Here is a 23,624-nt window from a genome sequence, read left to right as displayed (position 1 = left end):
CGCCCGCCGTCGCACGGACTCCGTACTCCGCTAACCTACATATTGCACTCGGCCTTGGAACTCTAGTTACCCTCTGCACTATTGATAAAGGACACTTATCGCAAAACAAATAATTTAATTATTCAAATAACCGAGTGATCGTTACTTAAACTATTCATAAAATAATGACGTTGGAATTGTCGTTCCAAAATTGTTTCTAAGTGAGATTCATTTTATTGTATGTTACTAATATTATATTATAATGCGAAAGTTTAGATTGATGGATGAATGAATACATGGATGGATGAAACTATCTCCAGAACTTACCATAGATGTAGAGCAAAGTTTGGAAGAACACATATGACAATGAAAATCTTATCAGTTACGAAGTCGCGGGCAACAACCAGTCTAAAATATAACATTTAAATACAGAAATATTAACCAAAAATACAACTGTCTTTCTACTCGTATGTCACCCCTAATGACACTTTTATGATCATCCAAATAGCGAATTCCCTTTCCAAGCCAAGCATTAATGCCATCTCGATCGCGAAGAGATATGGCGGTCTGTTCGCTGTGACCGCGTCAGGTCTCTTCCGGACCATTTGCAGCTCATATTTAACCTTCACAACTTTCAATATTTTAATGACCTAATTTGTTTTAAGACCATCCATGCTGTTCATAAAAATAATTTAATTAAAGAAAATTTTAACAAAAATAAAGCTGCCATCTTCGGTTGTGACAAGGTTAGAAGAGTGTGGGAGTGTTGACACAGTGACGAGAGTGTTGTCCGCGGGCGCGTTGTCCGCACGCTATTATGAAGTTGCATTCGAGTGTTGGCATCTAAGCTGCGACGTCAAATAAGTTTAACCAGGTGCGGGTGCGGCTTCGGCACTCTCGGCTCGTGTAAGACAAGCATTTGCTCTTCTGCATTTAGTCGTTTCCATCAGAAATCCACAACCTTGTTCAAGGCAAACGTTAATATTCGCTTACAATTTATTATTACTGTATATTTTTCTTTTGATAGTTCCAATCAGCAAGCAGTCCTAGCAATGTGGCAAGCACTGTAATCTGAAGTTTACCAATAAGGGTGGAGGGGTTCGAGTAAAACCAACGTCGCCATTACATGTGTTTATTGACAACAAAACAATGGTAGGACGAGGCGAGCCCGCCACCTCGCCGCCGCCTCGCCGCCGCCGGCCCGCTGGCCATCCTATAGGATTGTAACTGATGAATATCATAGAATTTAAAGACCTGTCTGTATGTGTAATATTTCTACATTTTAAATAATTTATACGAGAGGTAACATTTTGCTGAAGACCGAAAACTTTATTACGTATAATAGCAGTTTGAGCTCATATATTATAGATTTGATAATGCATAAGTATTATTAATATAATACACGGTATGGTATATGTATACAATCGACAACAGGGCAGGCATGCCATGGAGGGGGGACACCCCACCGCATCCCACTGTCGCATCATTTCTCTCCAGTACGAATACATATTTGACCTCCGGTGGAGGGGTGCAAGAGGAGAGGGTGCGCTACCTGCCTGCACTAAACACATACAATACCTTAGGAAAACCGTAACGTATATACATTTTATGTTATAGTCATATGCGAATATTTATAGTTTCACTAATATCTGCTACATAAATATATATTTCACTACGTAACTTTGAACTGTGATCTGGGAACACTGACGAAATAGACTAGAGAAAGTCAAACTCTGCGCTCGCTACAACATTGTAAACTCATTAATATCATAACATACATACTATATTACTTACATACAGTTCAGTTTGACATTGCACGAATTTCTTGTTGTTTGCTATCAGTACTAACATACTACGCTACAACACAGAGCGGCCGCCGGCAAGCCGCGCCAGGCCGCACCAGGCCTCACCGCACCGCGTCGCTCCGGCGCCGACGACCGCTTCAACCAGCCTATCATATATTCTATACTTCTGACAACATTTTTAAGGTATTATTATAAAATACTCTTATATAATAGCGGTGTCCGTCGTGTGAAGACACCACGCGGCAGCGCCGAAAGACATCTGCCGCCAGCAATAGCTTTTATTGGCATTCACAATCGTAACGATACAATGTTTTAGGTAAAGGGGAACGTGGGTACAAAAATATTGATTACACAGTGTAACTCTTGAAACAACAACACAACATTGACACGAGCCCGGTCACGTGCTACGTGGCATACTACGCTATACGGCCGCACACCGCACCACAAGCCTACAACTACAATATTTTTATTTAAGGTAAAAAATGTACGTTGACGTCAATACTATGTTTGCGGCAGTAATCTCAATAGCAGTGAAGAAAATTATTACAAACAGAATGCATCATATCTCATAACCTGCCACGTAGAAAATCATACATGATATTCTTATAGTGACAATTTGCATTCGTGCATTGGGCGACGGGTTGCTTAGCAACAGGTACAGAGGCGGCCTGGTGCGGTGCGGAGACCAGTAGTCTTGTAGCGCAGGTTGTAGCTCGGTGCGCAGCGTTTCCTGCTCAGTGAACTTAGTCGGAGTCCGAGTCGGAGGAAGGGGCGCGTTCTGGGCCCGCGGGCGCAGCGGCGGGCGATGCGGCGGGCGGAGCGGCGGGCGCGGCGGCCGCCAGCGCGTACGCCGGCGCCGCCTGTCCGCTCGTCCTCTCGATGCCCACGCTGAAACAAACAAGCGTTCCACTCCACATTCCACTCTTACCATATCAAATCCAGGAAACCGGCCTGACCGTAGTCGAACTACGTGTATAAAACGTATCCCTTTTAGAAAAAAACAAAACGCAATAATGTCAAATTGTACGAGTGCTTTGACAGTTTAAATCTACGGTTCAATTTACAAGAACGTTTTACTGAATCCAATAAAAACAATATTATACTGGAAGGTGGGTTTTTCGATATGAAAGACTCACAACGCCAAGATCGCAGTAGCGCGGACGTGAGCGCGGGCGTGGGGACACTTACATGTACTCGTGGCGCGCGAGGTAGCGCACGTACTTCTCGGGCGGGTCTCCGTCGTGGTTCTGCAGCGAGACGGAGCGCACCGTGGTGTGGCTGACCTGCGCCGCCGGCATGGTGAACTCGACGAAGGCGTGCGGCGCCAGCTCCGGCGGCACCTGGTCGTACGAGGTGAGCGCCATGCGGCACACAAGGTTGTGCGTTGTGTACGCGCCTGCGAAATACTTCCGACTATTGATTGGGTTCTCTGGTTATCGTATGCGAGTTGAAAAAGAGGTAGGCACCTTGGCCCTCCTTGGGCAGGCGCGGCATGCGCCACACGATGGCGCGGTGCTGGTGCTCGTACTTGGCCTGTCCCGACGTCACCTCGATCAAGGACTCCTGGAGCGTGTCCACGGCGCCCAGGAACCGCTCTATGCCTTTTATCTTGCCGGTGCGCCTGTAAAATAAGTGCTATTAATGAATCTTAAAATGTTTTATGTGTTAGTCGAATACATATATTGTATGATATATTTGTAAGACATAGTTAAGTATTTGTTTCGTCGTCCAGACCAAGTGGTGTCCGCCATTCGAGCTCCAGGATAAAAATAGGTAACTTTTCACTATCACTGCTAATCATTTTTATGCAGTAAAGCAACTTCAGATACAAAGTAATATTTCCAAACGCGGATGCGTTATTCAAAGGACTTTTCCCCCACTTGCAAGCGGTCTGCGAAAAAAAAAGTTATCGAAACTCGCTTTTAAGTACAGAGTATAGTAGCCTTGGGGGTTAGGTTAAGTAGACATATAACTATGATATTCACATCAATGGATCAAAACTTAATACGTAAAAACACGCTCTTATCGGGCTCCTCTAAAGTAAGTCCTCTCGTAAGTCTGTCGCGATACTTGTGATGATAGTTTCGCAAGTACGAGTTACAATTGTAAAAGGTAAGTACCGGTGCGCAGACTTCACGGAGCCGTAGCGGAAGTGCTTCTCTACACGAAACAGGTATATCCAGCACTCGGGGATCGGGAAGCGGATGGCGACGTCCTCGCAAGGCACCTGTCCTAGCGCGCGCGACGCGAACCCCGGCACCAACACGTCTGCGCGAAGCTCCACCTGCGCACGGGCAATAAAACGTTCTGCTTCATTGAAGTCTACAAAAATATCATTTTGTAATGACTAGTTCTATCTTAGATAAAAAAGTAATACAGCATTTTTGACAAAAAGTGATCTCCATCTATGAGGAAAGTGCAGGTGAAATGGGGCAGGCGCTGGTTACCTTATTGCCGGCGACGCACCAGGCCGCCTTTAGCTGCAGCGGCAGCTCGCGATTCTTGGGCGGCCGCACACGGAACCGCATCAGCTCTATGTAGCACGCGTCCGGCGGCTTGAACCTGCCATATATTTAAATGGCAATTGGACGATTCGAGGCGTTGTAAATAATTCATTAGATACGCTATATGCTGGCACTATTTGCCGTTGTCACTTAATAATGCAACGAAAAGCTAAACGTAAGACTTAAAAAGACGAGATAAAGGTAAATGTTGTGGTATGGTATATGGTATGCTTATTGATTATGGTTGAGCGTACTTGAGTATCTGTGATTCGGCGAACTCGTGCGGCTGAACGCAGGCGTGAAACTCTGCGTTCTCGACGCGGATCCACTCCTCGGTGGCAACGGGGATGATGTCATGGCGGCCCACCACCTCGCGACCCTGCCGCCGCAGGTCGTTCAGCCCCACTTCCACGTCCGGCATGCCTGCACACGAACCCCGCATTCGATATAGCTTTTTAAACTTCTAGGGGGTAAGCGTGCAGCTGATCGCCTTACTTTAAGCAATCACCATCGACTATAAATTGCTGGCTAGGAGTAGTAGATGTACAAGTAGGAGTATGTACTCTATGTTAACTTTATAATGTAGGGTATACATACGTATGTTAAACTTTATATTGAAATTGCTGCAACACTTAGTCATGTTTATTCAAATATGACGCACTAATGTATTAAAAATTCTAAAGCACCGACCGCTCAGGAAGCCGAGGAAGAAGATCCGCACGCGAGCTATCTGCTTCAACACGCCGCCCTCCGCGTCCTGCTCCACGTACAGCTCGTCCACCGCAGTCAGTTGCACCTGTGCACACGCCGAGCGGTCAGATCTGCCCGCTCAAGCTTGCCCCTACGTGGCACTTTACTGTGTGTCATGAGAGTTGTGGTTCTAATGCGCTCCAGCTCGACTCGATCGAACGAGTCGTCTTCGCTGCTTACACCTATTCTTAAGTATACGGCATGCATTTCGACAAGCCGCTGCGTTGGTCGCGCCGATCCATCGTAACCTGTGAAATGCGATCGATGCGACGGAGATGTGCGTGTGCGCCGGTTACCTCCTCCATTTTGTAGGTGAGCGCGCGGTCGCGATGCGCGGGCAGCCGGAACAGCGCCTCCTCTACGCAGCACGAGAACTGCTTCACGTCCTCGTAGCTCAGCGAGCCCAGCTTAAACAGCTGCGACACCTACACATCTCACATTATTGCTATTGCTAGTCTCACGACGACGTAGGTACATTTATTCTGCTATTACGTAAAACACAATCTATGGGCGAACCTGCGGCGCATGCTCGACGGGCAGGCCCAGCTTGCGCAGGTCGCTGCCGAACTCCTTGACCCCCTGGTAATCGCCTTGCATGGCGTATGCCGCGAACTGTGACAACTTGCTGGTGATGCGCTCCGCCTTCGTCACCTGCCCCGGCCTGCGAACAATGCACACATACCTCTGCACTCAGACCGCTAAAAATAGTCCCGAAGTCTCCCAAACAATATCCCAAAATTCTTTTGGGATCGAATCCAGCTTTCTGACTTTCCTCGTGATTAACTATCCAATAGATAGATTCAACCTTTTTTGGTGGAAAGTTTATAAGAAATATCAATCAAAATTCTACTAAAATCAAAAATTAAACACAGAAGTACCCGCTCAATGCGATCAAGCACTACGCAAACGCTACATAATACGCTAATTTATATCGTTCCCTACCCTACAACTTGAAACATGTCTTCATACGTTTCTAAACGCTTAATTCTTCATCACCTCTAACAAAACAATGAATAGAATGCATAAAGGTTTCTATTATTATAATAATGGCCGTTAAATAAGTCGTCTTTCAAGAATAAAAAATGGAGTAGTAAGTTCTCAAGTATAACAAGTGGAAAGAACGCGATGAATATAAGCGATGACCAACCTGACGCCGGGGCGCTCTTTGTAGAAGACGTACTGCAGCTTGACAGTGAAAATCTTGCCGAACTGGTCGAACTGCTGCGCGCCGACGTCAGACACTGAGTAGCAAGCCTGCAGCGGCAGCTCTTGCAGCGGCTCCTTGTCCGCCGCAGAGCCCAGCAACTGCACGGCCGGCGACTCGCCCACATACACCAGCCGCACGAACATTTTCTTCCAGAACCTGCTTACAATCAACGTGTCCCAGATGAAGGGCTGGATCTCGGTTCTAGGCTCTTTATACTACTGCTGGAATGCCTTAATCATTTACACATCTTTTGTTTACGTTTTATTTACCTTCAATAAACGAAGATGATAGATAGACGTTAAGCGATTTCCTGATCCCAATTTTTACGTACCTTTGACCGGTGATTTTTTTCTTATTGGGCTGTCGGAGGTGCATCTCCCAGCCCGGGCCAGTATACGTGGTGCGCGGGAAGTCCTCCAGCGGCGCCGATACGTCCTCGTCAAACAAAGGCGTGGGCGGCGTCTCCCCGCCACCACCCGAACGCCGACGGCTATCTTCTGCAATTTTATAACGAACGCAATGATGAATGAAGTCTTTAAAAAAACACAAAAAGAATATAATCCTTACTTCGTCATTTTTCGCTTCACAGACAGACAGACAGCTTAACACTTTGTGGTTAGTTATCGGTGTCGCTTGTAAAATATTAAATTAAAGAATAAAATAAAAAAGATATGCGAGTAAGCTAACCAAATTGCGTGTCGATTTCGGCCTGCAGTTCAACTTCGCCCTTGTCGAAGGGGTTGGTGCGCGGGGAGTCGGGCAGCGCGTGTGGGCGTGGTGGCGGGGCCAGCACGGGCACCGCCGACTCTGCTCCGCCTGTGTCATCTTTGGGTCTGAAAATTGAATAAGGTCATAAATATGCAGCATGTCTATATAAATGTATCGACGGATGTAACTAAACTACCTAATAAATACGGAGAACGTATCATCCGCGGAGTCTCGTGACCCCTGGCGGTTAAGACAAGGCGTGGCGGCGGGCGGTGGCGCCTGCATACTCAGGAAGGGATCAAAAGCTTCCGCCTCGAAACCGCCCGGTGCCGCCTCCTCGCCTCCATTGTCGCCCCACGCATCTGTAAGGTGATGTTACTTAATGATGGATTTCAATGCCCATGAAATTAATTTTAATAGTTTATTTTTAAGTACCCGTGTGCATGTGGCTGGGGGTTGCAGATTCAAATTTAGCGGAAAACGCGTCGAACGCATCCTCGGACGGTTGACTAGACTCATGTACCATAGTTTCGGAAGTATCCCAGCCGAGGTCAGAAGTGGACGGAACACCTATTTTGCCCTCTACGTGACTAATATCCGTATCAAAGGCGACCTCCTCATTGACCCCTGGTCCTCCTTCAGATTCCACATATATTTTTTGTTCTGCTCCTGGGAATTTTTCTGTGAGTTGGACTTTTACAACCGCTTGATTTTCTTGATGCAGAACCTCAGTATTCGATGCCATAAAAACGTCTTCAGCTTGTGATGAAAAAATATCAGAGACACCATTACCAAAGCTTGGCAAATCGTCAGTGATTTGTTCCTCAGTTTCGAATGGATTTTTTTCATATTCCGTCAATTCTTGAAAGTTTTCCTCAATATCTTCCATGAAAGGTGAAGTGTTTGTTTGTGATATATCCATGGGTTCCGAGCAATCCATAGGAACAGTAGTTTCATCCATTACATTGTCAGTGTTCACGATGCTATGTTGAAACATTGACGATGTGGAATTTATTGTTGTAATTGTACTTTTTGAAGGCTGCATTTCCGTACACGAGTCTGGATGGATATCTTCTAAATCACCACTTAAGAAATCGATTTGTTTTTCTTCTTTTTTCGGTGCGGAATACAAACTTAAAATGTCTTCCTTTGTTGATTTTGTGACTATAGGGACAGGTGCATCAAAAAGGTTTATGTCATCCGATGGCATTGCCTGTTGCGGAGGCGGGACGCTTGGAGGCGCCTCGGGTCGTGGGGGCACGGCGCTAGGCGGTGCCTGAGGTCGCGGGGGCACGACGCTAGGCGGCGCTGGCCTCGGGGGTCGTGCCGGTGGCGGCCTTGCTGGCTTATTTTTGCTATCGTCATTTTCAATCGTTTCTCCCTCCTCTTGGAACTCCGGCTCAGGCGTAGGGCTCGGAGAGTGAATATCTCGCACCGATACCGGACTGGGTGTTCGGGTTGGTGGAATGCGATCGAGTAAGTGAGTACTGGCAAATTCCATTTGACCGGTCACACTTAAAATTAAGTTTTGTGTTTCAGGAGGAAGTGAATGGGCAGGTGGATCACGATTGCACGTTTCACTTATAGTTGGACTAGGCGAATCCACTTTGGTAGAGACCAAATCTAATTCTGTTGGTTTTGTAAACTTTTCTGATTCCTGTTGACCTATAAACATATCCATTGGAGTATTATCAAAGTTTTTAGCGCCCAAATTTGTTGGGCTTTCTCCTCCAAAAATATCAGTAGGAACTATATCACCGGCAGGTGGCTCATAACTTTCTGCAAAGTCTGAGAACGGATTGCTAGCCACGAAAGGATTGTCTCCCGTTAACGCTGACGATTCAATGTCGGCCATCATAAAAGGATTAAGTACATCTGTCGTTGCCGGAGCCGTTGGCTCATTCATACTGAGGAACGGATTGTACGCCATTATGGTGATGTTTTTAAAATAATTAATTTAGAAGTTCAGATTCAAGTAACTTTAATTCTGTTTTTCCCGGATTTAGAGCCGTTGCAAAAGAAGTATCAAAAGGGTCAAAGTTCTCTTGTGATTGCGATAAACCTACAGGTTGTGGTGTAAGAGCTTTAACTTGGAAAATATCGTCTGATGTCTCTAAAAAGTGATCACCTTCAGATTCAGAAATTACTTTAGAATCTTCGACATCGAATTCTTTGGCCAATAGTTTCAATTCTGTTTTACTTGGTTTAATATTAGACGCAAAAGAAGTATCAAAAGGATCTTCTTCAACTTCCTGAACGTTGCCCTGTTCTAACTGCAGTCCCGAAGGTGTAAGTACTTTAGCTTGTATTTCAAAATTGCCAGTATTAAAGAGATCAGTTGTGTTAAAATTATTTTTTGTGCCTTTTAGTTGAGGATATTCTGAATGACGTCTTTTAGTTACGTATTTTATATTGTTTGTCAAATCTTCGTCAGAGCGAGTTCGACTCAATTCTTCGTTAATTCTGTCAATAAGTTCCCCACTCTCATTTATGTCCTCTGATATTGAAAGCTCTTTTGTGTAATATGGAGTTAAAGGCTTAATTGGCTTAGATTTGGAATCAACATTAGTACTTTCTACACCATCAACATTAAATACCACACTTTTACTAACAGTAAGATTCTCTGGTCGCGACGCTCTTCGCTCCTGTTGTTTAGGCTCGTCAGCTCGTGGATCGAAATCCGGATCACTGGGCACGCGATAGATTACGGATTGCGTGGCACCTATTAACTCTTGTTCCAATAATTTTAGTTCTACTTTTCCTGGTGCTACGACTTTGTCAACAATGGTAGTGTCAAACGGATCTATATCAGAATTGTTAGCATCCAATGGATCTAGAGGCGAATCCCCTAACTGACTTAAATCAGTACTACTTCCTCCTAATAAATCACGTGGTACTTTATTTATTCCAGTGTCAATGATATCATCCGACGTAATAGATTCTCTTACGCCCAAAGGATTTGTTAAATGTATTCTCACTGATGATTTACGTCGGTTATTTAATTTTTCACGAACTTCTTCCGCGCGAGGATCAAAGTCTTCGTCGTCTTCTAATATGGTGGGTTTTGTTTCAATTTGTATTGATTGTGTAGTCGGTATCACAGAATCAGCGAAACTAGTGTCAAAAGGATCGTCTTGATCTAAGTATGGATCTAATATTTCAATTTGGTCTTCAACAATGCCTTCAGCAAAAACAGACTCGTTTTTGTCGGCTTCAAAAGCCGACCACGATTCTTTAATGACAGGTTCGACTTTAATTTCTTTTTCTTCTAGTTTTAATACTTGAGGTTTCGTTTCAAGTGATTCTGTTGCTAATAATGTAAACTCATCATCTTCGTCTTCGTCAGTTTTTGTTTTTTTTGAGTCGCCGTTAGCAAGGTCAGAAATATTTTCTTTAGTGATGCTTTTATTTTGTTGTATAAGTGACGTATGGAGGGATACACTCAGATCGATTGGTGTTGTAATAGGAATGTCAGTATCAGCATCTAAAATACTTGATTCTATTGGTTCATCATCGGTAGTTTTTGCAACTACCGGTATTTCTGAGTCAACACTCTCTAATAAGAGATCTCCAGGAATAATTCGTTTGCGCTTTTTGGATGTGACCGTTAAATTATCAATGCGACCCGTAAGAACTTCAACGGCGACTCCAATATCTAAGGTCTTTTTGTCCCCTTTACTCTTGATGTCTTGTCCTTTGATTAACGCTTCGACATGAGATGTGTCAAACAATCCATCATCTTGAAATTCTTCAGGCGAGTCCGGTACGTAAGCTAGTTTTACTTCTCCGCGTTCAACGGCTTCCACGTAAGAAGTGTCGAAGATGTCGTCCTGTTCCTCTTCCTCTGACTCTTCATCAGTTAATCCGTAGTCACTTTTATCTTCATCAGCATCAGTGGTAGATTGTGCAAGTTGTGGGAAATCTGCCTCAGTAACTTCTACAACAGGCCTCGTGGGAACTTCCTTGATATACGGCTCCTCCTCTTTAGGTGGAACGCGTTGAAAGAATGAAGTAGATTTTATTCGATCCAAATCACCTTGAGTTTTCTTAAGTACAGAATCTATTCCTGTTGTCAAATCTTTGAATTTCGACCACTCTTCATTCTCCTTTACGGCAGCATCTCCACTTTCAGTTTGTTGCTGTTGATGTTCTCTTCTATACTTTTCTAATTCTTCTTCTGTAAAAAGTTCTTCCTCTCCTTTACGCTTAGACTTTTTACCCTTTTTCTTCTTTTTAAGACCTTTGGGTAATTTTAGCATTATATGAGTTTATTTTATTAGATCTGGGTTGCTGAAACAAAAAAAAAACACGTCTAAATATATTTTCATACCGAATAACATGCAGAAGTTTGCTAAACTGAGGCCAACCCTATTAGTAGAGAAGCACCTAGACGGTAATATATATTCTTACAACAGCATTTCGTATCTCAAATCTTCTACTTAGTAGACTGAAGAACATGTAGAATAACCTTTAGTAATGAATCAGATCATAATAGCAGTACATGGCAAGACAATCATATAATTAATGGATCCTTCTCTCTCCCTTCTCTTTCTGGTACGAGATACGACGACAAAGGAGAAACGTACTAACTACCAACTTCTATCTATGAAAATGCAAAACAGTTCAAAAGCAACATAATATTATAATAAATAAAAATGTATCGACCCTAGGAAATAAACTTCGCTTTAAAATTTCGCAACTACGCAAATTTTATTCTTTAATTCTGTGTTTGAAAATATAACGGTAATTATATACTAGTTTATATCAACTATATGGCCGATGGCCAAGGGTCGTGCGAGACCGCTTCGTTCCGCGCCGCCCGTAGCCCGCGGCCGGGTATCGATTGCTCGGCTCGTCTCATTCCCCGTCGCCCGCTTCCCGTCCCCTTCCCCGTCCTCGTCCCCGTCCCCGTCGCTCGTCGCTCGTCGCACCTGCACTTTTGCTGCGTAAGCAGGTCCTAATTATTATGCAGGGATATAAAATAAAAAAAATATACCCACTATGACGGCTACATAGTTGAGTAGTAACATTTTAGCAGCAAAGATGATTCATGAAGTATATGTACACGGCGGCGGTGTAAGATGTAAGACTACGAGATGAACGGAGTGGGAGGCGAGCTGTGCAGCAGGTTGTGACGGCGAATGATGGTTGGCGAGGGAGAGTGACGGCGAGTGAAGGCGGAGAACGGCGGCCGCGGGCACGGCGAGCGCGGGACACGTACCGAACCGACTGCAGCCGCCGAGACCTACGGCTACCTCATACGACTACCGCGCTACGGCTAACGGCTAGGCGTCAGTACCTTCATGGCAACACGCGGATGGCCACGGACTCGGTCAGGGCGAGCTGATCACTGTGCTCGGGGCGCCGCCGCTCGGCACTGAGCGAGGTGCGCTATCGACCGTGCACCGCCCGCCCCCGCGGATCTGCGCGCGCATCCCTTTGCTTTCGGTCGTAATACTTGCAGTGACACCCCCCACCCCTTACCCGTTCCAAGCGTACCCGCTCGTCGCTTCTCAGCCCCTTAGCTATTTTGCCCTAGTTATATAATCACTGACATTCTTTTTCCTGCGTCTCGAATAGATTTCCTTTTTCTCATAACTCACTATAAAGCTAACAAATTGATTACATTGCATGCCATTGCAGCCACGAACACTCACGCTTCCTACAAAATTACAAGTTATTCTGAAGAAGAAAAAATATTTAACTAGATCATCCTCTGCTAGGGTCAATCCTACCCATTTGTCTCAAGATAAAGTAAGAAAATTAAGCAGTAATAATTCGGAGGTTTGTAAAATACGTGGTATTGTGACAGTAGCCGGAAGTGACGGAAGACAGGATAGTAAGATTTGAAGAGGTGGCAGTACGGGAGTTGTCGAAAATTTTGAGACGGAAATAAAATTTAAGATATGGGGGGGGGGGAAAGATGTAGAATAGTTAATCATGGAGGTTGTAAATGACGGTAGGGTCAGTAAACCTTAGGTGATGGTTAAAGTTCATTGTGGTAAAAGGTATAGGACAGTATTAGGTGTGTGAAATTACAATTGGAAAGCTGTGAAAGGAGATAAAAAGTTTAATAAGAGTTGTTATGAGGTAAAGGTTGGTATGCAGGTGTGATACAGTCAAAATTTTGTCGTTTGCGCTTCACAAGAGCTATTGCTGAACCAACTTCAATGTAGTCCTATTATTATCATATGGAAGTGTAGAAGTGGAAGATGCAGTGAAGTCCCACTCTGTAAGCATCTGCGACTCTCTTCAAAACCTCCCTATTTATTTACAACAAAAAAAACTTCCATACTAACTTTCACCCCCAGCTTTGGACCTTAGAGAATAAATTTAGAAAGATCCTTCAGCAGACCTCGCCTCGTAACTGAAAAAACAATGCAAATTTTCAAGTGTCATACGCCTCGTATTTTTACTGTGAAATATTCCTCGTGAAGGCATATTCATTGGGGATAATGACTAGGACACAATGACTTGGAGGTGCTTTTTCAAATACTATTATAATAATAAACTGCTAGTCATAGTATGTCGCGATGTCATGAACACTGACTACTAGTAGTACTAGTGTACACTGTGGCCAACAATACCAACAGAATGATACACTCACTCTTCACAAGTCAACAAATACTATAAAAATTCTGTCGCATTTATAATCTGTTTTTTGTAATCGTAATTGTTAAAAAGCCACAAATAGCGTTGAGGTAAACTGCCGGAAAAAAAATGCCAACGTCCTGTGAGGACGTCATCGGACAAAACTCGAGTACGAGCGCCGCGCAGTGCCCGAATCGACGTAGTAGATCGCGTGCGCTCAGTGTGGAGTGCGCGATGGTGTTCGGGCGCGTGGCGCATCAGGGCTGGCTCCATAAGCGCGGCGAGCACATTCGCACGTGGCGCGCGCGCTACTTCCTGCTATACGAGTGCGGCGAGCTGGTGGGCTACCGCACCTGGCCGGCGGACGTGGCCGGCGAGAGCGAGCCGCGCGCCCCCGACAATCGATATAGCGTGCGCGGCTGCCGACTGCGGACCAGCGACCGGCCGCGGCCGCACGCCTTCGTGCTGTGCCTTCGCGCCTACGAACCTGTCGAACGGCACTTCTCCCTCGACTCCGACGATCAAAGGTTACAACTTATTTCAAATCAATATTGTAGGAAGAAAGTGATTATATTATTGACATTTCAATATCCGTATGGTCGGGCCTGAGCATGGTAGGCGCACGTAGGGCTAGCAAATTACAAAGTGCTGTAAATTTAGAATTGCGTACTACTCCATGTGGGACGAAGGAAAGTGACACATTTGAAATTATAAAACGACGATTAGTTTTATTGACATTGTCATAAAATGGTTTGCAAACTGATTTCCTTGACCGTACGAGTACAACAGGAAAGGATAATTCAAAAAAGATAAATGCATGTTGTGTTGAATCGACACGAGATGGCGCCATCGATCATGCATCGGTCACCCCGCCCACAATCAATTCGAAGCAAGAGCAAACAAAACGTAGTTAGTGTTTGTAGCCATTGCAACGGATATCGTTCAAGTGGCAGCCGGTTGTCTTCCAACAAGAGGTGGCAAGCTTCGCACCTTACATATTGTGTAAGTTACTGCTGTCCTTTGTATGTACACACCGCGCGCTCCGTTCAGCAGGTCACACTGGATGACGGCCATCAGTGAGGTAGCGGAGCGCCTCCTCGGTTCTCCTGCGAGGGAATCTTATCTCATGGTATCGTATTTTTATGGTAGTATTGTTCAGTTAAACTTTGTCAACATGGCCCCCTCATCGAGTTTACCTCCCCTTCACATCCCTTTCTCATTAGAAAGCGTGAAATTAGAAAGGGACTAGACATTGGCCTCCGACATGAAGTCATCAGACGAATCGCGGTAATACTGCCACTTGCTCCAGTACACTCCCATACGCCTAGTCTAGCGTCCAATCGTGCGGCAGCGACATGCTGCTGCGAACACGTAAACCGGTATATGATTTTGAAGTTATTTTAGGTTGTAGATGAATTACATATTTTATGTAATTCTGTCAGCAGGCTCACCGCCAAGCCGACAACGGCCGAACATACTCTTTTCTAGTGGTTTTGAAATCTCTGTAAAATCATTGCGTATATATATAGAAGTTTGTATTAAAGATCAACAGATATACGATTACTCGTTATATTGCCAGAATGTCATACATACAACTATATCTTGGAATATATAATACGAACTATCACTAATTCAATTCTTTAATTATCATATATATAATAGCAAACACATCATGTTTCTAGAGTCTGGACAATTACGAATTCGTAAGAATGTTGGGACGCGGTGCTTTCGGGAAAGTGATGCTGAGCCGGGAAAGGAGCAGCGGCAAGCTGTACGTCATCCAGGTAGTGAAACGCCGAGCCAGCTGGGGCGGAGGCAGCGGCTGCGGCAGCGGAGGTGGCAGCGGCGTAGGATGCGGCGGCGGCCACCACGTGCTCGAAATGTCCAGTCACCCCTTTCTCACGGTCGGTCTCATGCACTTACCATCATACTAGTTAAACATCATTTCACTTCCTTTATAAACATACCTTTTGAGACTGATGTTTGTACTTGTGGTAGCTAAATATCTAAGTATATTGTGGACTTTACGTTTGCTTGAAACGGGGTTACTTTCCTTTTTTTTAACTAGAGTCGTATTAACTGTATTGTCACTTTTAAAAAACGTATCACAATAAATGAGTAAACAGCAAGGGTGTGGCCGGCATATGGGTGCGTGTGGGTGTGGCGCAGGCGCTGCGGCACTCGTTCCAGACGGCGCGGCACGTCTGCTATCTGATGGAGTTCGCCAACGGCGGCGACCTACAGCTGCACCTGGCTGAGGCGGGCTCCTTCCCCGAGCCGCGCGCGCGCTTCTACGCTGCCGAGATGACGGCGGCACTGGGCCACCTACACGACGAGGGCATTGTGCACCGTGACCTGCGCCTCGAGAACGTTCTTCTGGACCGCCATGGACACATCAAGATCACCAACTTCGGCTTCAGCAAGGTTCGCCCTTCGATCGACTTGGCAATTTTATACATGAAACGTCCGAGATGCCCGCCACCCCTCCCATTTCACGTATGTGTGAAGTTAATTCAATAGAACGTGACCGTTTGATGATGATATTGCAGGCGGACATGCGGTACGGCGACACGACGGGAACGCACTACGGCGCGCTCGAGTACCTGGCGCCCGAGCAGCACGCCGGTCTGCCGTACGGGCCCGCCGTCGACTGGTGAGCGTCGCCGCCACCGCCTCTCTGCCCTTTGGCGAGGGCATGCGACATACGTATACGCAATTGCATATGCGTTGCCTACCTTTAATCGACGGAGAACAGGATGCACAGAAAGAAAAAACATTTTCCCTTTCCATGCATCCTCTCATCCGGAAAATGCACTTCCACTTCCCATCTTTTACTTATAAGAAAAAGGATGGGAAGGGAAAGAGGACTAAATTAGGCCTTCGGGACGCACACTCATCAGACGAATAGCGGAATTGCTTCCACTTGACGCCTGTCTTCTGTGTGGTCGTGGTATTTCACCGGGCGAGCCGGGCCAATTCGTGCGAAGATGTTAAAGCGGGCTCTACCACTGTTAAGTTTAGGTGTTCGCACGCTGACCGACAGGGCAGGCAGTTCAGCGCCAAGCTTGTCAGCGGTGAGTTTTAGTTCGGGCAGTTTGAGTATCGCGCTGATTGAGTCGAGTCCACACCGCGAATCGACAAGGTCTGAATACGCTGACAATGTCGGTGCAACGCGTATGGCCGCTGACACATTCACTGTCTCTTTTAAACGCTTCCAAGAAGTTAATACATTTTGAGTGTCTGCGCCAAGGGTCAACGAGCGGTTGGTGTGACTCTTAAATCGGATATAAAGTTGTTGAGTTTTGCGTGGGGTGAGACAGGTGGGCGTTGGGCGTGGCGCTGTACCACATGGTGTGCGGTCGACTGCCTTTCGCCGCCGTCGACACGGTGCCGCGCCGCCTGCTCTACGACCAGGTGCGAGGAACTCACCTAATATCTACTCCTCTAAATGTTGTGTTAATCAAATCAAAACATTTTAAGTACTTGTACCTAATTTAATGTACGGCTCTGGTGTTTCGAGTTGCCGGCACTGTAATGGCGGTGAGGGCGCGCATGGGTTCAGGTGCGGTTCCCGAGCACGGTGTCGGTGGAATGCCGCGCGCTGGTAGCCGGCCTGCTGGCGCTGCGACCCGCTGAACGCCTCGGGGCCAGTCCCGACGACGCGCTCGACGTCATGCACCACGCTTTCTTCGCCTCCATCGAGTGGAACGATCTGCTCGCCAAAAAGGTAACCACCTTTTTACCACCATATTTTTTTTATCTGTCACCCCTAGGTTCCGTAAATGGTAGGCGACTCATTGAGCTACTAATCATCTATACATCGAGCGAGCTAATGTATAAATGATAATGTGGTACTCCCATGTAACAGCTATCTTCTATGCATTATCGACCAGTACCGTAAAGTTATGGGCATGACGTAGTGCGCCGCCTCTAGTATCGTGTTAGTTCTACTTGTTGTCGTAAAGCAGCGTCCGCGCCCCCGCCGCCAGGTCCCGCCGCCGTTCCGGCCGCCGGTGGACGCTGACACGGACGCCCGCTTATTCCAGCTGTCACGCCTCAGCCGCAGTCTGCAGCCGCCGCCCGACGCACTCTGCTCACAGACAGGTAGTCATTCTCACTTCACATAAAACTTAACAAGAACGGGTCAGAACCGACCTTATGCTCAGGTTACGCTCGTAATTAAGTAAGTGCTTACTCTAACTTGGTTTTGGAGACCAAAATTACTGTTTAAAATATATATTCATCCCTGTTATAATGTTTAACAAAACAGTGATAACAATGGACATAATTTTGTCGGACTGAATCTGTCTTGTTTTGTCAAATCTAGTGTAGTGTGACGTTTTCTATGGCTATAAGTGGCTTTATGTTCTACGTACTTTCTAAAAGACCAAATCGCAATAACAGTCAACGGGCCAGCGAAGTTTGTCGGACTGTAGGTGCCTTTTTGTGTTGTCATTTTTTTTAAATAATTCTTTCGCTTTTTTGGTTTAATCAATATTTTTGTGAGCGACAGAATTAAGTGAATAGGAAGAGAAGTGCGCTGCGACTATGCCACGCCCCGCGCAGTGCAGCGCAGTCACAGTCGCCGTCGCCGCCGCCGCACCACACACGACTGCCTCACCTCAATAATAAATACGACACAGTGGCCAGACACATGAATATTTGTATGGTCAAATGACAATATTAATTTATAATATCTTGTTGTATACGATCTATATTTATATATTTTATTATAACAAAACTGTAACTGGTCGGTTAAACAAGAATATCTGAGCCAGAGACAGAGGCCGGTTAGTTATGACAAAAAATATGTCATATAAAATGTTAAAATCTGGATGACGAACTTTGCACGGTATTTTGTTTTTAATTGTGTTTTTTAATTTAGGTACGAATTACTAATAAAATGATGAAATATGAATAATGTTTTTCGATCTTACCGATAGAAAAAGTTAAGTTTATGTTTAGGTTGATTATATATATATATATATATTATACAAGAATTGCTCATTTAAAGATATAAGATAAAATTAAGCAAATGACATGACACCTACAGTACGAAAAGGATCTTTTGAAATTTTTTGACTTTGACAAGGGGTATTCTATAGTTTGGCTAATATTCGCCGGGTCAGATAGCCTTGTCCAATAAACACCTATGTATAAACTCTTAACAATAAATCAATAAGACAGTAAATGACATTGTCGATCTGTGACATGTGTTTATTATTACCCGGAACAAACGCGTCCTTGCGGACAGACAGACGGACAACACTTAATAAATATGGTTTTTGTTATTTTGTGATCAGGAATGCAAACGCAAACAAATGTATTTCCGTTGCTTCCCCTTCATGCATCTCCTTATCGGCAGCTTTTACATTTTGAAGTTTTCGGCGACAAAGTCATAGCCTTTTCTCGACTGTCCAAGACTAATTGGCCTAAACAAATGACCGACTTTGTCGATTGAGGTTTTGTTCGATTCGTATTCTTCCCTGAGCGTCAGAGGTAAAATTATATCTTAGTAATATTATAAATGCGAATAATATAATAAAACACACTTTGTGAACTTAGGCTATAAAAATATCAATTCGTCAAAAACGAGTTAGTATCTAGCACTCCAGAATTTTTACCATTTCTTAATCTCTCATCTTCAAAAAATGTTTTCGATTTTATATACTAAAATAAAAAAGTGTTATTGTGTTCTATTCGGGTTTATGTTATAACATTACCGATAGCTGTGGTCAAAACAGTTGTTTTTTTTTCAATAAATGAGTATTACACTACACTAGAGCACTAATCATTTGTGTATAAAGGAACGTCTCAGGGAAATAAAAAACAAAAAACATGAAACAACGCCATTTATTCGACTAGCGGCAGACATATGGCACTAATTTGTCAAAATAGGTTATTATACAACTAAATAAATAGCCCTGTGCCTAACTTCAGATTAGTCGGATTTCTCTTTCCCACCTATGCATTGCTTATTTGTCTACGTCAGTCTACGTTTATTGTTTTTCATCAAACAGTCCTACTTGACATTGTCGCATAGCTACCGCGAGGCTACGTCGCTAAATCGTGTCGTTTTCTAAGACGAGAAAACGTTAAAATTATTATAAAATAAGTGTTTTGTACAAAAAAATGTGCTATACATATGTTGACGGTGTAATTCAGTACAGGTGAAGCACGCGCTTAAAGTGTCATATTGAAACGTGGTGGTCGTGTGGCTAGGTAAGCGTACTTTTAGATTGACGAGCAAGTGTTGTGTGAAGTGGCTCGGTTGGGCGCGGGCAGACTTCAGCCATGGCGGAGGCCGAGGCGCCCGGAAACATTGTAAAAGAGGGCTGGTTGCAAAAGCGTGGGGAACACATCCGCAATTGGCGAGATCGCTATTTCATTCTGTTTGACAATGGTGACTTAGTTGGGTTCAAAACACAGCCAGAGCGCAATAACTACCGCGACCCTCTGAACAAGTTCACAGTGCGAGACTGCCAGATCATGGCCGTGGACAAGCCGCGGCCGCACACCTTTACAATCCGCGGCCTGCAATGGACCACCGTCATCGAGCGCAACTTCTCCGTCGACACCGACAGGGAACGGTCAGTTTGTTTACTCTGATGATGCATGCTAATACTCAACACATAGATACCCATAGATGAAGGATTTCATACAAGATTTACGACTAATCTGAGAACCATTTTCCAAATGTCAGTAATATGCGTAACGCAAATGTTTACCAGTGTAAAAAAATATCGAATAATAAATAAGTAAAATGACCTAAAGTTATTGTAACAATGTTAATTATTGTTAATTTATTATTATACGAGCTTTTGCCCGCGACTTTGTCTGCGCAGAATTTTAATAAAGTATCTTATGTGTTGCCCAAGACTATGGTCGATATCTGTGCCAAATTTAAACAAAGTGTTTTGAACAGTTGCAGAGTTATTGAGTAAATATGTAAATCATAAGTATCCCACGGGAACCATGACATCTATACCAAATTTCATATCCTATCTATGTTCTGAAAACACCTTCTAACAAACATTCATCTAATCTGTTTTGTTTCTTGTTTATGGCTCCATCATCACAACAAACATCAATCAAACATCCATCAAATCCATCCAAACATTTTTTAACAAAATTACTATGTATAATTTGTTAATGATTTACAAATTACATTATAACTTGGATAAACTAGTTGTGGTTAAAAAGATCAAGGGCAAAATGTCACAGGGACGATCACCTACCACCCATCTGTTTCACTCATATGTAAAGGCATTTCAAGACAAGCATCACAAATATATCTTTAAAACGGTAAAACAGTTTTTAAATTGGTCAAGTAGTTTTTTAGTTTATTCGTTACAAATCAAACTACAAACCTTTCCTCTTTGTAATACCAACATAGTACAGTTAGTGTGGAAAAAGTACCTTTTGTCTATGGTTATGGGGGTTTGGATTGGTTGACGATATAAAGTCACTTATGAGACATACTATAATTGAATACAATTTATGAACTTTGTCATACAACACTTGTTAAGTTTTTTACTCTTCTATATTCTGCTACTGTTGATCACTTTTCAACATGTCCTTAATCTATCTATGTTAATATAAAAAGGGAAAAGCTTTGACTGTTTGCATTGAAAAGGCTCCGAAACTACTAAACAGATTTGAAAATGCTTTCTCTGTTGGAAAGTTAGACAATACCCGGGTGACATATGTCATATTTAGTACTAGATTGTTTACCGCAACTGCTATGCTATATTATAAGGAATTAGTTACTGCTAATGATGTATTTTGGTTTAGAGAGGAGTGGGTTGCCGCCATCCGGTACGTGGCGTCGCAGCTGAGCGGTGCGGGGAGCGCGACGGGTGCGACGGGCGCGGTGGGAGCAGGGGGTGCGACGGGCGCGGGGGGCGCAGCGGGCGATGCGGACACCGACGACTGCGACATCGCGCAGCTGGGCACCAGCTTCCGCGACCCCCGGCGCATCGTGAGTCCCACCCCATTACGTTGATCTCGCACCCCACCTCGCACCCCACCTCGCACCCCCGACATGACACTGCCCCCTCTCCACTCACAGACTAAAACTATCTAATACAATTTTTTTTACAAAGAAATTGTTAATAATATAATAAATAACATGATTTTGGCGATGACAATGATAGTAAATATTAGTAAGATTGTTTATTATTTGTTGTTCAGACCCTGGAAAAGTTCGAATTCGTGAAAGTACTCGGGAAGGGCACGTTCGGGAAGGTGGTTCTGAGCCGCGAGAAGGGCACCGGGAAGCTGTACGCCATGAAAATCCTCAAAAAGCACCTCATCATCCAGAAAGACGAGGTCGCGCACACTATCACCGAGAACCACGTGCTCAAGAAGACCAAGCATCCGTTCCTCACGGTTACTACATATTTCATTACTTGCTGTAAATTCGAGCTCTGATCAGTTTGTGTACGCGGACTGAGCACAGCTCATTCCGGCGCACGCCGCTCCAACATTTCATTCCAGGCTGGATCTGTTTTGGTAGGCTAGACACGGGGGCTATTCCAAAAGTTTGCGAAACGATAGGGTTACAATGAGAGAAAAAAGAATTATATTCCGATCTAATTAATGACACAATACACCGCGAACTGTTGAAGGCCCATCGGACCTCAAAGCTTAATCATCTCCCGATGTTCTCCGATACAACTGACAAGCCGACCGGTTAATGTGATCATATTGTGATGCTCGAACTCCTCCGCCAAATTAACAAATAAAGAGCAATCTTTTAATTAACATCGTTTACCGGAGCGCAAGAGGGGAAGGGTGTGGGCGATGTGCAGCGGGGCAATGGGCGGGGCAATGGGCGGGGCAATGAGCGGGGCAATGGGCGGGGCAATGAGCGGGGCAATGGGCGGGGCGCGGGGCAGGCGCTGCGCTACTCATTCCAGACGGCGGACCGCGTGTGCTTCGTGATGGAGTACGCGAACGGCGGCGAGCTGTTCTTCCACCTGTCGCGGGAGCGCGCGTTCTCCGAGGAGCGCACGCGCTTCTACGGCGCGGAGATCGTGTCCGCGCTCGGCTACCTGCACGCCGAGGGCATCATCTACCGCGACCTCAAGCTGGAGAACCTGCTGCTCGACAAGGACGGCCACATCAAGATCGCCGACTTCGGCCTCTGCAAGGTTCACGACCCTCCTTCTATCCTATCGCATCTTTAAACTGTAGCACGGCCACCACTCCACGAGCGACATTCACTACGATTATTATTGGGAAATATGGAAATAAATAAAACGTTATAAAATATAAAAAGGTGACGTCTGGTCGCAGGTGAACATCACGTACGGCCGCACCACCAAGACCTTCTGCGGCACGCCCGAGTACCTCGCGCCAGAGGTGCTCGAGGACCTCGACTACGGGCCCGCCGTCGACTGGTCTGTGCCCCCACCCCCACTGCTTAACTTCCAACTTCTCCTACCACATATTCTGCGGAGCTCGCTTTTGGATCCCTAGCAGTATATAATCATTGTCACAGAATTCTACATTACAGTTAAGACAGTCAGGTCTCGTCCAGAAATTGTGCTTACTTGTTAGAGTTTTTATTTTTTGTTACATGTACTAAAATGTATAAAGAATGGCTTGCGAAGGAATGCGCGGGCGCTACGAGCGCTGTGAGCTCAGCCAGCTCCCGGCCGGCTCACAGCCAGCTCGCAGCCAGCTCGCTAAGCAGCTCCGCGTGCGCAGGTGGGGCACGGGCGTGGTGCTGTACGAGATGGCGTGCGGCCGTCTGCCCTTCTACAACCGCGACCACGAGGTGCTCTTCTCCCTCATCCTCAGCGAGGAGGTACGTGCCGCCCCCCACCCCCCACCCCCTCTGCGCGACCCCGCACCCCCAGCACCCCCCACACCCCAGCTGACGAGAGCGCCGCGTCTGCCCCCAGGTGCGGTTCCCGCGCACGCTGTCTGCGGAGTGCCGCGCGCTGCTCAGCGGCCTGCTCAACAAGGAGCCCGCCAAGCGGCTGGGCGCCGGGCCCGACGACGCGCTCGACATCATGCATCACTCCTTCTTCGCCTCCATCAACTGGGCCGACCTCGTCGCCAAGAAGGTGC

The 23,624-nt window shown here is 45.4% G+C and overlaps 3 protein-coding genes across 5 annotated transcripts in view; 2 read left to right on the top strand and 1 right to left on the bottom strand.

Annotated features, from left to right (window-relative positions):
* Positions 1-1,103: 1,103 nt before the first annotated feature.
* Positions 1,104-12,731, bottom strand: LOC106121742 (protein stoned-B). Its single transcript, XM_013317540.1, has 16 exons — positions 12,253-12,731; positions 8,934-11,243; positions 7,389-8,860; positions 7,150-7,315; positions 6,933-7,078; positions 6,577-6,742; positions 6,186-6,401; positions 5,555-5,699; positions 5,335-5,463; positions 4,979-5,084; positions 4,543-4,711; positions 4,232-4,346; positions 3,905-4,068; positions 3,251-3,405; positions 2,973-3,180; positions 1,104-2,672 (listed from the first exon to the last, which is right to left on the bottom strand). Exons 2-16 carry the CDS (start codon positions 11,210-11,212, stop codon positions 2,528-2,530), a joined length of 5,781 nt encoding a protein of 1,926 aa, XP_013172994.1. The 5' UTR covers positions 11,213-11,243; positions 12,253-12,731; the 3' UTR covers positions 1,104-2,527.
* Positions 12,732-13,421: 690 nt separating this feature from the next.
* LOC106121619 (RAC-alpha serine/threonine-protein kinase-like) lies at positions 13,422-18,326 on the top strand. 3 transcript variants are annotated; one of them, XM_013317338.1, is made up of 9 exons: positions 13,422-14,071; positions 14,598-14,673; positions 15,227-15,448; positions 15,714-15,968; positions 16,094-16,197; positions 16,865-16,958; positions 17,107-17,271; positions 17,534-17,648; positions 18,072-18,326. In XM_013317338.1, exons 1-9 carry the CDS (start codon positions 13,674-13,676, stop codon positions 18,200-18,202), a joined length of 1,560 nt encoding a protein of 519 aa, XP_013172792.1. In that variant the 5' UTR covers positions 13,422-13,673; the 3' UTR covers positions 18,203-18,326. The 3 variants fall into 3 exon arrangements, with proteins under 3 accessions (XP_013172792.1, XP_013172791.1, XP_013172793.1); XM_013317337.1 differs by having other exon boundaries at positions 14,595-14,673; XM_013317339.1 differs by having other exon boundaries at positions 14,595-14,673; positions 18,058-18,165.
* A 1,187-nt stretch (positions 18,327-19,513) lies between these two features.
* Positions 19,514-23,624, top strand: part of Akt (AKT serine/threonine protein kinase) — a 5,660-nt gene continuing 1,549 nt past the window's right edge. The window contains exons 1-7 of the mRNA XM_013317276.1: positions 19,514-20,134; positions 21,339-21,525; positions 21,738-21,935; positions 22,445-22,699; positions 22,845-22,948; positions 23,259-23,358; positions 23,456-23,620. Of these exons, the coding sequence (XP_013172730.1) occupies positions 19,839-20,134; positions 21,339-21,525; positions 21,738-21,935; positions 22,445-22,699; positions 22,845-22,948; positions 23,259-23,358; positions 23,456-23,620 (1,305 nt within the window). The 5' untranslated portion in view covers positions 19,514-19,838. The remainder of the gene's footprint in view (positions 20,135-21,338; positions 21,526-21,737; positions 21,936-22,444; positions 22,700-22,844; positions 22,949-23,258; positions 23,359-23,455; positions 23,621-23,624) is intronic.

The sequence above is a fragment of the Papilio xuthus genome, unplaced genomic scaffold (assembly GCF_000836235.2).
Source record: "Papilio xuthus unplaced genomic scaffold, Pxut_1.1 DF826938.1, whole genome shotgun sequence".
In the NCBI taxonomy this organism is placed as follows: Eukaryota; Metazoa; Arthropoda; class Insecta; order Lepidoptera; family Papilionidae; genus Papilio; species Papilio xuthus.
This window is presented reverse-complemented; position numbering and strand designations above follow the sequence as displayed.